Source organism: Protobothrops mucrosquamatus, unplaced genomic scaffold (genome assembly GCF_001527695.2).
Source record: "Protobothrops mucrosquamatus isolate PMUCROS unplaced genomic scaffold, P.Mucros_1.0 scaffold1897, whole genome shotgun sequence".
Taxonomy (NCBI): domain Eukaryota; kingdom Metazoa; phylum Chordata; class Lepidosauria; order Squamata; family Viperidae; genus Protobothrops; species Protobothrops mucrosquamatus.
Window position 1 is genome coordinate 100,078 of NW_015388023.1, and position 17,583 is coordinate 117,660.

General features: G+C 39.2%; 2 protein-coding genes and 1 pseudogene across 2 annotated transcripts; all 3 read right to left on the reverse strand.

Moving 5' to 3' along the window:
* Positions 1–2,167: 2,167 nt before the first annotated feature.
* Positions 2,168–4,360, reverse strand: LOC107294294 (disintegrin and metalloproteinase domain-containing protein 20-like). The gene has a single exon (XM_015823516.1). It carries the CDS (start codon positions 4,358–4,360, stop codon positions 2,168–2,170), a length of 2,193 nt encoding a protein of 730 aa, XP_015679002.1.
* Positions 4,361–9,053: 4,693 nt separating this feature from the next.
* Positions 9,054–11,261, reverse strand: LOC107294295 (disintegrin and metalloproteinase domain-containing protein 20-like). Its single transcript, XM_015823517.1, has one exon. It carries the CDS (start codon positions 11,259–11,261, stop codon positions 9,054–9,056), a length of 2,208 nt encoding a protein of 735 aa, XP_015679003.1.
* A 3,836-nt stretch (positions 11,262–15,097) lies between these two features.
* LOC107294299 lies at positions 15,098–17,206 on the reverse strand (annotated as a pseudogene).
* Between the last annotated feature and the right edge of the window lie 377 nt (positions 17,207–17,583).

Consider the following 17,583-nt stretch of genomic DNA (forward strand, 5'->3'; position numbering starts at 1 on the left):
CTTGTCAGACAGTAAGTCTTGGAGCTCCTCAGAGCCTCCCTCTGACTGATGACATTCCAGGCCTCTCCTCCTCCTCTGAGTCCTCAGACTCAGCTGCCGGATTCACGGGCTGGCGAGGAATCACAACAGGATATGCTATTGTTAAGACATTTTTTGAGTTGTGCCCCATTTTACAACCTTTCTTGCTACCATTGTTAAGCGAACCACTGTGGCTGACCAATTAGTAATCCAATTGTTAAGTGAATCTGTCTTCCCCATTAACTTTGCTTGTCAAAAGATTGCAAAAGGTGATCACATGACCATGGGACACTACAACCGTCATAAATATGAGTCAGTTGTCAAGTGTCTGAATTTTGATTACATGATCATGGGGATGCTACAAAGATCATAAATGTAAAAAATGGTCATATGTCACTTTTTTCAGTGCTGTTGTAACTTTGAATGGTCATTAAATGACCTGTTAAATGAGGATTACCTGTATACAATTTATAGGATAGAAGAATGCGTGAAAACATTCCTTGAAAAAAATGTTTTTGGGAGGATAACATATCACTTGTGTAGCAATTATTTCTACAAGTAGTCCTCGACTTATGACCACATTTGAGCCCAAAATTTCCATTGCTAAGCAAAGTAATTGTTTTGCGCCATTTTATGACCTTTCTTGCCACAATGGTTAAGTTAGTAACACGGTTGTTAAGTGAATCTGGCTTCCCCGTTGACCTTCCCTGTCAGGTCACAAAAGGTGAGCACGTGACTATGGGACACTTCAACTGTCATAAATACATGCCAGTTGCCAAGCATCTGAATTCTGATCACATGACCATCTGGATCCTGCAACGGTCATAAGTGTGAAAAATGGCCACACATCACTTTTTTAGTGCTTCTGTAACTTTGAACTGTCACTAAATGAATGGTTGTACGCTGAGAACTACCTGCATTGGCAAAACTCTGTTCTTCATGTGTTGCTAGTTCCATGGTCATCTTTCCCAGAAAAAATTTTCAAAACTGTCAGACGCATTTTTTGTGCACAGCAGCACTATGAATTTCTATGATAAATGTAGCAGGCAAAGATGGGGAGCAGGAGTCAGCATGCATGTGGCAACCTAAGACATGGTTGGGTTCTATGGGTGGATGCCTTGATGAAAACAGCTCCTCCCAGTCTAGGAGCAATAACCATTATGAAACATGACCACAGTTTCTTTAGGTATTCTACATTATGGAGGAAAACTTCACAAGATACTTTGTAAGATTTATTTATGTACAGATTTTTGGAAAGTAAATCAATGAATTCATAAAACATAAATGCACTGGGGGCAAATAAGTCATGCAAGCCTTTTGACTGTCAAAGCAACAGCAGAAATGAATAGTGTTGCAGTATGTGGAATAAATGAGGAAGTATGAGGTTTCAGAAAAGGAGCGCTGGGAACAAACAGCTGGTTTTGGCATTGGATATCCGAACGAGTGACAATGCATGGAAGTTCACAAGCAGAGCAGGAACACGAATAAGAAATGTAATAATTGGAGAAATCAAACAAAGAACTAGGAAAAGGGCACGGCTGGCTACAAACATCTCAAGAAGACAATTTCACACTTGCTTCCAATAAAGATTAGGTACTGAGAGTTGTTAAAAACATCTTCCTGACCTATTTAGTAGTCTTGTGTGATCTTTTCCTACTAACGAGAGCATGCTGATTGTACAAGCAGCCCTTGGTGTGAAGATGATTCTACCAAATGAGGATAAAAAATACAAAGAAGTCATAGTGCTACCAGTAGTAGAGATGAAAGAGATTTATCTCTGGGTTATAAGGAAGTGTCACTGATCCTTTCCTACTGAATCCCTGCAGTATTATGACTGTCCAATTGGAGAAGGCTACCACAGGATTTAATTTCTCTCCGTAGTTTCTACTGAAAGTTATGAATTAATTTTAGAACTTTTTATCTCTTTTGTGATACAGAAATTTAGATTAAAAGGCATGCCTCTTAAATAAAATTAATGTATATCAGAAGTTGTTTCCCTTTCAAAGAAAGGTTTTTCATAAATCAGTCTGAAAGAAAAGTCCTGTTAAAATGGAATTTAACCCCCCCCCTCCAAGTTAGTTCACTTAGCCTTTATCCATTGCTTCCAGTCTTTCTATTTGATATACTGTCTGTTGTTATGGTTTATGATTTACTGTTGATATTCTCCTTCTATTGATTCTGTTGGATGAATTTTTCCCCCCAGTTTTCTAAGCTTGTTGATTAGTCTGTTTCTGAAATGCACAACCACACCAACAAAAATAGCAGCACCACAAAGACCATATGTTAATCCTCCTATCACTCTAGCTTTTGCAAAATGTTTACCGACATAAAGTTGTGAAGGTGGTCCACTGTCTATGCTACCCCCATGGCCTTGATATTGACAGTTGGGAGGTTTCCAGCCATAATCACAGTGACAATGTTTACGACTATTGCACACTCCCCGATTATGGCACTTTGTGACATTACAATCATCCATTAAGCTGGTTACACTGACACACTTCTGATGGATGCATATCCTGCCTCTGCCACAAGGGGTGCTATCCTTCACTGCACCAAGATCCATGATCTCGCTTCCAATGTGGTAGTCAATACCCCAGCATTGCTTATTGCCAATGGAAAATTGAATTATTGTACTGTGTTCCTCCAAAGAAGGCAATTTTTTCACATTTTCACACTGAATACGGCCACACAGGATATTCTCAACTTTACATTTTTTATAGTTCTTATATTTAAGGCCACAGTTTCCAAAACGATCACCTTTGGTATTCATTTCCTGGAAGCAAACATCAGAAGCAGCTATTGCTTTGCTGCCAAAAATTGTTTTGCACTGTTTGTCGTGAGTATTGCAATTCCCATTGTAACAATATGCACCATCACTGCATGGGACACCATCCAGCACATGAACATCTTCAGGACACCTCTCAGAGGTTCCATTACAGTATTCAGGAAGATCACAACTGCTAGTCTTCGCTCTGCAAACAGTTCCAGCTACTCGATACTGACACTTGTCACAACATAAGCCAAATGTACAAGTGGCACCAGGACGCAACATACAATTAGATAGACAACAGGGATCTGACTTACACTGAGCTGCAGAACCACAATCGCATTGCTCTCCATCATCCACTATCTTGTTTCCACAAAATTTGATGGTGTATGTTTTACTTGGATCTTGTAGCTCTAATAAACACTTTGCATTTCTGTTCTTGAAATAATCCCTATAGCTACAATTGCTGAACTTATGATAGCCTGAACGGAATTCAGCCATAATACATGCAACTTTATCACATGAGCAATATTTTTTATCATGGCTCATTCCAAGATTATGTCCTAGCTCATGAGTAAATATAAAAGATATAGTGAACAGTCTTGTAGTTACGTATTGTTCAACAGCAGATCCATAGTCATCTCTACAAATTCCTCCTGTGTATGCTAATCCTAGGTCACTAAAATGCTTGAATGCAAATAAATGAGCAGCGTCATTCCTTAGACGTTTTTGCAGTGAATCTCTTCTCCATTTAGTGAAAGATCTAAGGGTCCTACGTATGTCCCAATGAAGCTTTATGGGATTCTTTTTGGTCCAGATTTCCAGTCCAGCTAAAGACAGTTTAACAGACAGTGGTTCATATAATGAATTTGCTATATGAAGAATATCCATAACATTCATAGCAACTAGAGTTTTATTTCTGTTAAATTTCAAATATCGTTCATAATCTATCACAAAAGCAATCTCTGCATATCTAGTGTGTGGCCACCATTTGGAAGCACTTCTATCCTGTAGGCTTTCCATTTTTGGCATGATGGCCTTTTGATTCCATTCCTCTTCTTTTGTTAGCCCACATCTCATGGAGACGGCACCTTGTTCTTCTTCCAGAGAATATACAACATGCTGAAAGATAGCAGATTCCTCAACTGGCTCAATCTCATATGTTTTATTTTCTAATTGCAATATACCTCTGAGTCCTCCTGAGCAAAAGCTGAGGGTGACCAGGGAAGAGGGTTTATCCTGAAAAAAGCCATGATAAAAACAATCATCCCTGATGAAAGGTTGGTCCATCTGGAGATCTCCTTCTTCATTATAGTAGAACACAGGGAAATGTTTAGGGACCAAACCCCACTTCTGTCTGAGATGCACCACTTGGTTATTTCCTCCAATCTGCAGTAAATAGCTTATGTGTTCTGGTTCCTTCAGTCCAGACTTGGGAGTCAATTTCATCGGAATGATTGTTTCATAAGAAATATGCGTAAAGCCTGGAGGCCATCTCTCTTCAACAGTCTCACCCAAGCTCTTCCTCAACAGCATCACAAATAGCCACAAATAGACAAAAATACATTTGTCCATTTCGCACCAAGGGAAAGAAACCCATCAAAGTAGAACCTCTGACACCTTATCCATGGAAAAGAAGTTCACCGTAACTTTTGCTGGATTAGAGAAAAATGAGGAAGGATGTGTATGACTCAGAAGATGAAAGATTCTCACCATAGCAACAATACATGGAATTCTTTGGAATATGGGTGGAGCTTAATAGAGCAACAACAGAAACGGACAGACAATGCTAAGTTTTAAATTTGAGCGCCCTCCCCCTTACTGGAAAGTTGAAGACAATCCATAAATGGACCAATACAGAAGAGACACTTTGCTTGTTTCAAAGATACTTGAGATGCTTTAGTATTGGAATGATCCATGATAGAAGTAATGCCCACAACATCTCTCTATTGAAAATTCAAAAATATTTTTAAAGAGAACATTTTGGAATATTCCAAATTGACCTAAGAATTAGAATTCTTGATAATGACCCATTAATAGCTTCGTGTGCTTAAGAATATTTAAATGGTACCAACAGATTTGAAATTCAAGTTAAATTAGAGTAAATTAGAGTAAAATTCTATGTAGTGTGTATTGGACTCTTGCGAAGCCAGCATCTGGATTACTTTTTGTCACTCATAACAGCTCCTGTGTTGATTTTTCCAGGATAGATGGAAGTGAAAAGGGAAAACTTAAAGCCCCTGTTTAATTTTGGAGCAGGCGCATCAAGCATTGCTAATATTTTATCTTGATTAGATCACTATGCCAAAGCATCAATAAAGGCACCTAAGAAGGAGATAGAGGAAATTCCATTTTTATGTTTCTATTTTAATGAATACCACGCTGATTGAATTTTTCCCCTATTGATTCCCAAAGCAGAACCTTATCACAGTATAACACAGTATTGAATTTCCCCAAAAGTATAATCTCCATGATATGTTGAAATTTTTAGGGGCTGCAGGGATTCCAAACAGAATATGCTTAACTCTGAATACTCTGTGATGGATAATAACAATTTGGACATTCGTTATCAAACCATTAATAGCAAGCTGCTGATGTGGTTCAGTTAGATCAAATTATGCAAACTCTCCATGCAGCAAGAACAGCAAGCAAGAGTCGTTGTAGGGAAAAAATGAAACTGAGTTTGATATGTTTGCCTTCTTGAGTTATGGTATACAGGTATAGGTTGTCCTGCTTGAGTAGGGGGCTGGACTAGAAAACCTCCAAGATTCTATTCTATTCTATTCTATTCTATTCTATTCTATTCTAAATGTTTAAGTACCTTATTTTTGATGTTTCTATAGTCTTTATTTCCCGTAGGTTTTAACACTGCCACAATGGCCATAGCTTGCTGTACTTTTGCTCCACACCTTCATGCTTAACATAATTTTCAAGTTCTTGTTCAATTTTCCCATATGAGGCAAAAGCGATTTTCTGGATTAGGGGTGAATGATAGAGCCTGTCTCTTGGCTTTGTTGGTGGTCATTTTATATGTTCAGTTGCTATGTGTTTTTGTCTTTGTTTGTATTATCTCTATTATTTATTGTATTGTAAATTGCCTAGAGTCATTTATGTAAGAAAGGCAGCTGTGTAAGTTGAATACATAAAAAAATAAAAAATAAAGACTACCACAATGTGGCAGATGCCTCTTGGTAGGAAGGACCTTGTTCCACCTGTCTTCAAGAAGATGGTAGCTTGTCCTTACTCACGAGACCGTTGCTGGTTTTAGCTTTACTAGACAATTCTCATCCAGACTCCAACCTTTCCTTTTGGGGGATCATTACTGAGAATGCACAGCTCCAAAAGGCTCTGGAAGAAGTGGATTATCTGGATCTCTAGCAGTTGGTTTTCATACCAGGATATAGCACTAAAACATTAATCACATTAGTTAACTCTGGTGGGCCTGGGAAGGGGCTAGTGTATACATCCTGGTCGCCCTAGATCTCTCAGCAGCTTTCAGTACCATCAGTTAAGGTATTGGACTGGTTTAGAGGATTGAGAGAGGGAGACCCAGGTCTTCAGTGGTTTTCCTGTTCCCTACAAGGCTGGTTTCCAATCAGTATTAGTAGAAAAGGAATGGTCTAGCCATAGTGGGCTGCCACAGAATGTCTCCTCCCTCCTAGTTAATCTTTACATGAAACTGCTGGGTGAAGTCATCTTTCAGGTACCCTAATTCATGGTAGTCGTACCACTTCTATGAGCCAACATATAGAACCCGACCGGTTCACTATGTTCCACGAAAGGGTTACGGACCCCCGACACATTTAGACCTATCTATTTCGAAGTCGAGACGGAACCATTGTGGAACTCACCGCCAAAATCGGAGGAGGGGACCTAGATCACTAAAAGGTATTACCCCTTACAGATTACATTCCTCCGGTCAGGATGCATAATGTAGGGATTTGCCTGGACTCATAACTCTTCCTCAAGGAACCGGTGGCAGCTTTGGCCGGGACAACTTTTGCAGAGATACATCTTGTGCATCAGTTGTACTTACTATATTTCTAAATAGAGAAACAATGTTCATAGTCACTCATGCCTTAATAATTTGATTGGACTATTGCAGCATGGTCTACATGGGGCTGCCCTTGAACAGCATTGAGCTGGTCCAGCGTGCAGTGGCCTGCTCATCTATATTATACCCATGCAACAAAGCTGCTGTGTAAGTGATACCAGTTCCTAATAGGCTTGAGTACAATTGAAGATGGTTGTTATCTTTAAAGTGCTAAATAGCTTAGGGCCAGATTTCTTGCAGGACTGCTTCTCCCTGGTGATTTCTGCCCATCCTACCAGATCTGGTAAAGTAGGCATGCTCTGGGTACCACTGAAAAAAACAATGTCTTATGGTGATCCCCAATAGCATACCTTTTCTGTTATGCCACATGGCCTAAGGAACAGCATCACCTCCCCAAATGTGGACAGCTTCTATTCTACTGGCTTTTCAAAAGGGTTTTTCCCATAGACATCAGAGTCAAGAAGTTAGTACTATAGTGGGCTGGTTGTATGCAATTAGTGGTTTTGCAGTTTTAATGAATTTCAGTATACTTGTTTTCATCTTTTGGTGAAGTTTAATGGACCCCTTTGTTTTCATCTTGTTTGCTGCCCAGGTTTTTTTTTTTTGATAGATGGACATTCATCTAAATTAATGTATCAATAAATACATTTGAGAGAAGGCTCTTTTGAAAATATGCAATAGAAATTATCCTTGCCAATTATGCATACTATAGTCCAAAACAACTCAACATCCATCTCAAGTCTACTAAGCTTCAGTCAATATTGTTACATCATCTTGGCTGCTTCTTACACGCATTCTGAACATGATGCAGCTGCTGATCTTCAATGTCCTGTGAAAAGTCAAGTTCATCTGAAACTAGGTGATCTGACTTCTTAGTATAGGTCTTGGGATCATACTAAAGAACCTTGTACAGCATACTTGCTTAGTATAGACCATCTTATTGAAAAACTGCCACATTCTACATTCTTCAATCTGTGCACAGAATATTGATATAATCCTCTGCAGTGTAAGCAGAGATTGATATGTCTTAAACTATGTTCAGTGATGGCGAAGAAGGCATTTCTTATGCTATCTGAGCTCGTTGCTTTGAATTTTTAATCCACTCAGTGTGATACCATGTACTTTAGTTTCTCTTTCTGGTTTCTGACACTTGTGCAGTGCAGTTTCACTGGCAAATGTTTTTTCTTGAGCCATTGCAAATGTCCATTTCAGTTTAGCCTTTTTTTCGGAGATAACCCCAAGAAGTAGTACTTGAGGACATGATCCTTTACAGAGTCCTAGAAAAGATTTTTACGGGGGTTTGACGTCCGTGAGCGACTTTTACCTATTTTCCGTAGAAGGACTGGGTAAGTTATCAGAATATACTATTTCTCCGTCACGGTCTAAAGGGTAAGGAACAGAGACTATTGTGACCTCGATGAGATGGTACTTAGGTTTTATTGTAGTTCAAGAATCAAATGTTTAGATTATGAGGGAAGGAGGGTGTCAATGTCCCTCATCCTATGGAGGACTGGTGATCAGTTCTACAGCATAGGGATGTCTTATATAAAGAAGACTTCCTACCAAGGCAAATTCTCTCCTCAAATCTGATTCTCCCATGAAGTCTTCCAGCACACAGGGTAGAATCCAGTCTTGAACTCATAGCAGTCTGCCATTTTCATGCTTGGGATTTTCCCACTGCAGAGAACATGCCAGGTGGCCCTTAGTGTGAAGATGGATCTGCCACATGGGAAAGATGTTGGTAGCAAATGCAATATACGTTGGTACCTGTTCTATCCATAAAAGCCATGAGTGATTTTTGTTGTTGTTGTTGCAACATTTTTCTCCTCTTTGAGCAATAGCTGCTATGAAGTTGACTGCCAGGCTGGAAGACCCTGCTTCAGGAGGATCAGCTTCTCCTAAACACCCATACTATGTTTCTATTAGAATTTTTAAAAGGCAATTTTAAATTATTTTCTTCTTCTTCTTTGGTAATTAAGTAATGTAGTAAAAAAAAATTCCCCATGAAATGTTTTCAGTATTTACCAGAGCAATAAAACAGAACTTTTACAAATGACACTGCCTGAAATTAAGTTCAATTTTTTTTCAGCGTTTTAAATTAATACTCAAATTCCAGAGGCTCAAATGCATTTTATATAATAATATCCATTACCTTTTCGGAACACATTTGATATACTTCATTTCTGTGATTTACTGTTTACTCGCTTCTGTAGTTCATGACTCAGTTCTTCTCCTAAGCCTTCTAAATAAGCGAATAAATCCGTATCTGAAATATATCCCTACACTAACCAAAACAAAAGCAGAGGAAAGGACATATATAATCCCTCCAATAATTCCAGCTTTTGCAATTGTGCTTAAGCGTTTGAGTGGTCGAGGAGGTCCACTATCAATGCTACCACCATGGCCTTTCCTCAGGCAGTCTGGAGGACCCCAGCCATAATCACAATGACAATGTTTGTGGCTGTTGCACACTCCCCGATTATGGCACTTGGTGAAGTTACAATCATATTTCAAGAGAGACACGCTCACGCATTTTCTGTTGATGCACATCTTATCTTTGCCACAAGGACTTCCATCTGTCACTGCTCCAATATCGGCTGTCTTCATTCCACTGTGGTAGTCTGTACTCCAGCACTGCTTATCACCAAGGGGGACTTGGATTATGGTGCTGTGTTCCTCCAAAGAAGGTAAGATTTGGACATTTTCACATTGGATTCGCCCACACAGAGTATTCTTAGTTTGACATTTGTGGTAAATTCCATGTTTAAGGCCACAATTGCCAAAGCGATCGCCTTTAGCATTCATTTCTCTGAAGCAAATATCTGTAGCAGTTTTTGCACTGAAGCCAAAAATCATTTTGCACTGTGTATCTTCAGATATGCAGTTTCCACGATAACAGTACGCATCGTTACTACATGGGGCACCATCCTGCATATAAACATCTTCTGGACACCACTCGGAAGTCCCATTGCAGTATTCAGGAAGATCACAATAGTTAGTCTTCTTTCTGCAAATAGTTCCAGATTTAAGATACTGACACTTAGCACAGCACTCACCAAAACCACAACTGACACCAGAACGAAATGTACAATTAGACTGACAACATGGATCCAGCTTGCATTGAGCTTCTGAACCACAGTCACATTGCTCTTCCTTATCTACTACTTTATTGCCACATGATTTGATTTTAAAGATTCTATCAGGGTCTGGAGGACTTAACAAGCATGGAGCATTCATTGTGAGAAAATAGTCATTATAACTACAATTGCTAAATTTATCAGTCACTTCATGAACTGGAGCCATAATGCAGTGTACATTACCACAACTACAGTACTGTTCATCATGCTGCATACCAAGATTATGCCCTAATTCATGGGCAAATATGCTACTGATAATGGACAAACTGGTAGTCTTATATGAGATAACTGCAGATCCCATCCTTTCATCACAAACTGTTCCTACATAAGCTGACCCAAGTGAAAATTCAAAAGACTTATATGCAAATAAGTGAGCAACATCACTTTTTAGATGATTAACCAAGAAGTCTCTCCTCCAGTCAGTGAAATCCTGAAGGGTGCTATCTATGGCAGGAGAAATCGTTATGAAGTTCTTTTGTGACCAGATTTCCAATCCAGCTACAGATAATTGAACAGAAAGAGGTTCATAAAAAGAATTGGCAATATGAATAATGTCAAGAACTTGCAAAGCAGTAAGAGTTTCATTTCTGGCAAACATTAAATAACGTTCATGTTCAATCACAAAAGCAATCTCTACATATCGAGTACGTAGCCACCAGTCTCCTTTGGATGCAGTTTTTGAAAGTACATTCTCTATGTTTTGGAACATGGTCTCTTGATGTTTTTGCTCTTCCTGTGCTAGTCCACATCTCAATTGGATAGCACTCACTTTTTCTTTTAAACAAAATATCACATGCTGAAAAGTAGTAGATCCCTGCACTGGTTCAATTTCATATGTCTTATTTTCTAACTGCAGGATGCCTTTGAGACCTCCTGAGCAAATGCTGAGAGTGACCAGAGAGAAGGGTCTGTCCTGCACAAAACCATGGTAGTAGCAATCATCCCTGAAGAATGGATAGTCCAGCTGCAGATCCCCATCCTTACTGTAGGTAAAGATAGGCAAATGCTTAGGAACCAAGTTCTTCTTTTGTGTGAGGTGCATGATGATATTCTTTCCCTCAAAATGAAGGAGACAAGTGACATTCTGTCGTTCCTGTTGTCCAGGTTTTGGAGTTAATAACTGTGGGATGGTCACCTCATAAGAAGCATAAATAAAGCCCTGAGGAAGTATTTGTCTGGCAGTCACAGTCAGAAGATTACTGAGGAACATCAAGAGCCACAGAAGATGGATGGTCTTTTTCCATGGCAGAAGGAAATCTTGAAAGCACACCTTCTCATATTTCATTTCCAAAAGGAAGCTCTCTTAAAGTAGAAGACAGAGTGGTAAGAAGCTGGAAAGAATCTCAGATGTAAATAAGATGATGAAAAGGAGGATTCTGTATATAGCAACAGTTATGTAGCTTCTCTTGGAATGTGGGTGGAGCTTGAATGATGAAGAATGGAACAGACTGGCAGGAAGAGGGTTATCTTCCCCCCATCCCCAAGTATTTTGCTGAGCAGATAAATCATATTGTCTTATTTATGATATACTTTTCCATGTCAAATCACTTCGAAACAAGATGGCTGGAAAATAAATTTAGTAAATAAATACATACTTTTAAATTTTTTTAAATTAAGACATTTCATCGTGACTCAGTAATGTAGACATGAGTACAGAAAGCACCAAAAATAAGAAAAAGTAGGTGGCCTTATTTTGACACAGATTCTGTGGATTAATAAAGATATGAATCAAAAAATGATCAAATGAATATTCCATTAAACCAATCATATATCTTGGGGAAAGTAAAGCAGCAAACCTGAATGATTTTTCTTGTTCATGTTGTTCTCTTTAAGGGAGTTTTCACATTACCTAGACTAGAGGAAGCCATTTTAATTTTTACAGCTGCTGACAGGTTCCTATTGGTATGTACGCTGCATGTAATAGCATTATAGTCACTGTTTTCAATGGCTTTAAAGGAGCATTGGGAAGTCAGAAGATTATAATCTATGAATAAATTGCTGAATGATATGCCCAGGATTATCATTCCACTTGTTTAATTATAACACCAATAAAAACTGTCCTTTTGTCTTTAAATTAGAATTCCAATTTGCAACCTCGATGGAAATTTGTCTGTGTACTTGTAGTCAGTGTATGTAATGTAGTAGTGTCATATTAATAAATAACAAAATATAACTATACACATACAAATACATTCATAGAAATATACACGCATACTGTATGTGCACACATCTGTCTGTGCCTTGGCAAGGATCCTCAAAATTTGCCACCCACAGCTACCAAGTACCGAACATTAAAGCATGGAAGATAATTTCACAATCTGGGGTCATTCCTCAAACATTTGGCAACATATTGAAATGAGGAGAAAAGTAAAGCTTCTCCTCCCATCCCAGGATACAGCTTTCTTACTCATTTCCATTTTCTCCTAAGAAAAGTACTACTAAGCATTCTGATCTAATGAATTCAAGCAGTCCTGTGACAAGAAAATCATTATGTTCCTTAATTTCATGGAACCAAGGGAATTAGTTACACTGCAAGCACTGGTTTAGTATTGTGACTAAGAGGCTAAACAGAAAATAAACAAGTTTCACTTAAAACCTACAGCTGCCATGAACCTCCCATAGTAGGCCACAATTATATTACCCGTGGTCTTGTTATTTGCAATTTGATAATAATGCTAATTCTCAGTTTTTAGGTGCAAAATATTTCAGAACAATTTTTTTTAAAAAAAGCAGTTTTTTCTACTTCCTCTATTATGAAGAACTAATTGGAATATTTATTCATTGGCAAACAATTTATGATAAAGCTTCCAGCAAACATGCAATTAAAAATAGTGAAAATGTATGAGAAATTGTGTGAAATGAAGACAGTCTAATACAGGGGTGTCAAATTGGCAACGTCATGTGTCGTATCACAACGTATCACGACTTTTTTCGCATTGCTGGAACTGGGGTGAATGCAGCCTCCGTATGATACAACCAGCCTGTGGGCCGGCAGTTTGACAGCCCTGCATTAGATTGAAGAATACTATACCAATAGAGCACCAGATCCAAAAATCATGTACAGTGGTTTGTACTTTGTGTATTATTTTCAAATAAAAGAGAAAATTAACTAAAATTTGCTTATGGATAAAAACTGCATGGTCCAGGAGACTAAGATGCATTCATAGCAGAAGATGAAAAACCTCTGATTCAGTAATCTTTGAATAACATGTTGCACTCTGACAAATAACTATATTACCTTTTTAGTGAGGTCACTACTGAAGAATAAAATCTACAGAGTACAGCAACAAAATACGTATAAAATAATTTATTAAATAATTTGAAATAATCCCTACATAATAATTCTCATGGTTATACAATAACAAAGCACATTTGAAAGTAGTTACTGTATTATACAATGTGATAAGTAATCTACGATAGTTGGATGAGATCCCTCTTTTAAAGATATATGGTGAACTGGATCTGTTTTGAAGAAGTGGTACTGTTCAGAAATAAAAATTAATTCTTACAGGAAACTCAAGCGATAACAAATGCAGTGGTCACGTATGGATTATGAAAGGAAATTTAAAGATAAAATAGTGGGCAAGGCAGACTGTAAGTGACATAGAATGGTTAAAATTTAGGTCGAGTTTTTGAAAATAATGACAGCAATATTATATTACACAATTCCAGAAATAATGTACTGTGTTCATTTCAGATGTTTGATTGCTGAAGGAGCATTGCTGCTATTGCACACAAAACTCTGCTGGTTTGCGCTTGTGATTTCTGCAAAAAGTACAAAAAAAACCTGAACAAACTAAATTTTTTGTCATCACAATTTTACAATAATGTGTTTATTCTCATGCTTTCTAAACAGTTTCTGAATTGATGTAATACACAGGAGTCACTACAGAATAGCAGTGTAACAATTAAGCTGCAAGCAGATGCTGCAATTCCCAATACAGTTACACATGATTATATATCACTGAAGTCAATGGGAGTGTTGGTATGAGCACCAAACAATTTCACCACTACCTCAAATCTTGTATTAAATATATAAAACCCTACTAGAAGAAATATATTGTCACAGGTTAACGTCTGTGGTAGATTAGTTATGCTATGATTCTGTGCAGTATTTGATCTTGTGTTCGACACCTTTGCAAATCTCTGTAATTAACAATACCTATGCTGCTCTTGAGCAAAAAGTTCTTGTTATGTGCAATTTTGAGGCATTCTTTTCTAGAGAAATGTCAAACACTAGGAGCCCAATGGGATTGCTCTTACTGTAGTTTAGAGCAATGTTTACTCCGAGCAAAATGTGACCTCTGACTTTGCTACTTCATCATCTGGTCCTTTCCCCATTCAGAGTATACAAGGATCAGCCCCAGCTGCACTTTTGCCTTTTCGAAATGGCATTTAAAATGTGCTTGTGTAAACACACCATCTCATCATAATAGGCCATTCAGATAAATCAACTGAAGATGCCATTGCAAACTTGATCTGTCTGGGTACTCATTTTATCTCTCTAAGCAGCTCTCTCATTGTCCACTTCCAATCAGATTTTATAAGCTGCATATGCTCCAAGAAATACTTTCAAAAATTATTCTGTGGATCCAAAATACGATGGTACCAATTTGTAAAGTACCGAGAAGGCTCAGCTTTAACAAGAAACTTCAGTTCTCTCCTCCATGCAGCAATTTTTATGGGAAGAGCCAATTAAAGTAGATTAAAGTTTGAAATTTTCTCTATCTTTATCTGACGGTTTTCCTAACAGCCTGGATTACATCCACATAGTCTGTAACAACCTCCCATTTCAATGAGGAGGGGAATGAACTGCAACAGCGGCTCTTCTGGATATTCCCCAGTAATTATCTAACTGTTCGCCCCCGTCGCCCACATGACATTGTGAGTGTCATAAGCTTTTTCGTAAGGCGTAAGCCTAGAAAGCTACAGCAATAAAGATCGGAAAACTATCTTTAGAGGCCAAATTGCAAGAAACAAATTGCATTATCCCGGCACAATGCACTGAAAGGATATTCCTTATATCCTCCTAGCCTCCTAAGAGTTTATAATAGCAGGTTGGACATTTGTCCTCGTGTCAGAATTGGAGTTATCAAAGTCTGTCATCCAACATTCAGTTTGTTATAAGATGCCAAACCCAGCTAGAAGAGCAGCGGCAGAAAGAACCATTACAATGCCTTTAGTCCTTCTTCCACTGGCATTGCTGGGTGGCCCACTATCAATGCTGCCACCATTGCCTTTCTTTAGGCAGTACGGAGGGGCCCAACCAGAGTTACAATGACAATGTTTATGAGAGTTGCATATTCCTCTGTTGTGGCATTTGGTTTGATTACAATCGTAGTTCAGCAGGGAGACCTTGATGCAATCGCCATTAATACATATCATGCCAAGGCCACACTGTGTGCCATCTTTCACCGCTCCAATATCGGCTACACCAATTCCACTTGGAGAATCTGTACCCCAGCACAAATGGTTGCTAAGAGTAGTTTGAATTATGGTGTTCTGCTCATTCAAATTAGGCACTTCACCAATGTTTACACACTGGACTCTGCCGCACCAGACATTATTGTTCTCACACTTCTTATACACATTACCGGGAATAATGCCACAATTGCCAAAACGGTCACCTCGAGAATTTATTTCTTTGAAGCATTCCAGCGGGGCAACCAATGCCTGCTTGCCAAAGATAACTTTGCATTGCTCACTGTGAGTAGAGCATTTTCCATGATAGCAATAGCCCCCATCAGAGCATGGAGCTCCATCCTGTACATAAACATCTTCAGGACACCACTCTGAAATTCCGGTGCAGTATTCGGGAAGATCGCACATGTTAGTCCTTTCTCTACAAACTGTTCCAGCTGGAAGAAGCTGACAGTCAGCACAGCATTTTCCAAAAGCACAAGTGGCTCCTGAACGCAACATACAGTTAGACTGGCAACATGCATCTGATTCACAATGGAATTTTGAACCGCAATCACACTGTTCTCCACTCTCTACCACCTTGTACGGTGTCAAAAACTCCAGTATGTTAAAGAGTACAAGACCGCCTTAGTTGTCTGTAACGAAAGATGATCATAGGTAATCGAATCTTATTGACCATATTGACGTCAATGACTTGAATGAACACGATGAAACCTTCCCTCGGTATTATGTTCTTACGACAAATGTCCACGTCCTAAAGAGTAGCACGACGTATGGTTCCAAGTGACCCAGTTGATGAGCAAAAGTTATTGTGAAAGAAAACAAACTAGAAGTAATAAATGCCTCAACAGCAGATGCCCAGTTCGGATCACATACAGATCCAACAAATGATAATCCAAACTTAATCCCAAAATGCTTGTATACAAATAAGTGGCCAACATCGTGCCTTAGGTGCTGGACAAGTATCGTTTTCCTCCATGTATTGAAAGTGTCAAGCAACTCATCTATGCTTTTTGCGATTGCAATGAGGTTCTTTTGTGACCATATTTCTAACCCAACCACCACCAGATGAATCCCAAGAGGCTTGTACAGCGAATCTGCAAGGTGAACAACATCCAGGACTTGCCTAGCGGTGACAGTTTCATTTTTACCAAATTGGACATATCGTTCATGTTCTACTACAATTGCTATCTTCATGTACCTGGGGTATGTTTGCCACAGTCCGCTCAAAGCACTTTTGCTTATAATATTCTCTCCATTCTGGATCGTGGCCTCCTGGTGATTTTTGTCTTCTTCCATTACTCCACACCTCATTGGGATTTCATTCCCCTTCTCTTCCAGTCTGTAGACCACATGCTGGAAAGTAGCAGACGTCTGCAGAGGTTCAATTTCGTAGAGCTTATTACCCACTTGTAGAAAGCCTCTGAGTCCTCCTGAGCAACTGCTGAGGGTGACTAGGGAGGAAGGCTCGTCGTGGACAAAGCCATAGTAAAAGCAGTCATTCCTGATGAAAGGGTAGTCCACCTCAATGTCTCCATCCTCATTGTAGGTAAAAATAGGGAAGTGCTTAGGAACAAAATTCCTCTTCTGCCTGAGATGTACCACGTGGCCTTTCCCTTCTATCTGCATTAAATAAGTAAGGTCTTGCGGTTCCCGGCCTCGTCGGGGTGCCATCCTTCTTGGGATAATAACTTCGTAAGAAATGAAGGAAAACCCCTGAGGTGGCACCTGACAAATGGGCTGACTCCAGAATATCCCAGAGGCAAGGACAAGACAGAAAAATCCTCTCTTGGCACTACCCATCCCCATTTCTCCCTTCAGGGGCCAAGGGAGGGGAGGCCTTGCCTCACGTTGGAGAGTGACAGCGATGGAAGCAGCAAGGCGGAAGGCAGAGGATAAAAACAAAAGTCCGCCGCCACCACTGTAGTGGGAGGAGGGTAGCCATGGAGTTCCCTTTGGCTGTACAGCAAACGGCTTTTTCCTGTATCTTCTGGAGGGCATTCCAGAACTTTCAGGAAAGCCCCTCCCTCTAGTTGGCAGGCAGAGTCCAATAGGACTGATCTATTCCATCAGGTAGGCTATTTTGCCATTCCAGATCACCCTAGTCCCAAGTCACTGAAACAGAAGTAAAGTTTCATTCTTAACACTGGTGGGGGGGGGAGATGTGGAGAATAGGTTGTTTTTAA

Bases quoted from the DNA above. Each gene is read 5' to 3' on its own strand.
- LOC107294294 (XM_015823516.1), bottom strand. From the start codon at position 4,360: ATGGACAAATGTATTTTTGTCTATTTGTGGCTATTTGTGATGCTGTTG.
- LOC107294295 (XM_015823517.1), bottom strand. From the start codon at position 11,261: ATGAAATATGAGAAGGTGTGCTTTCAAGATTTCCTTCTGCCATGGAAA.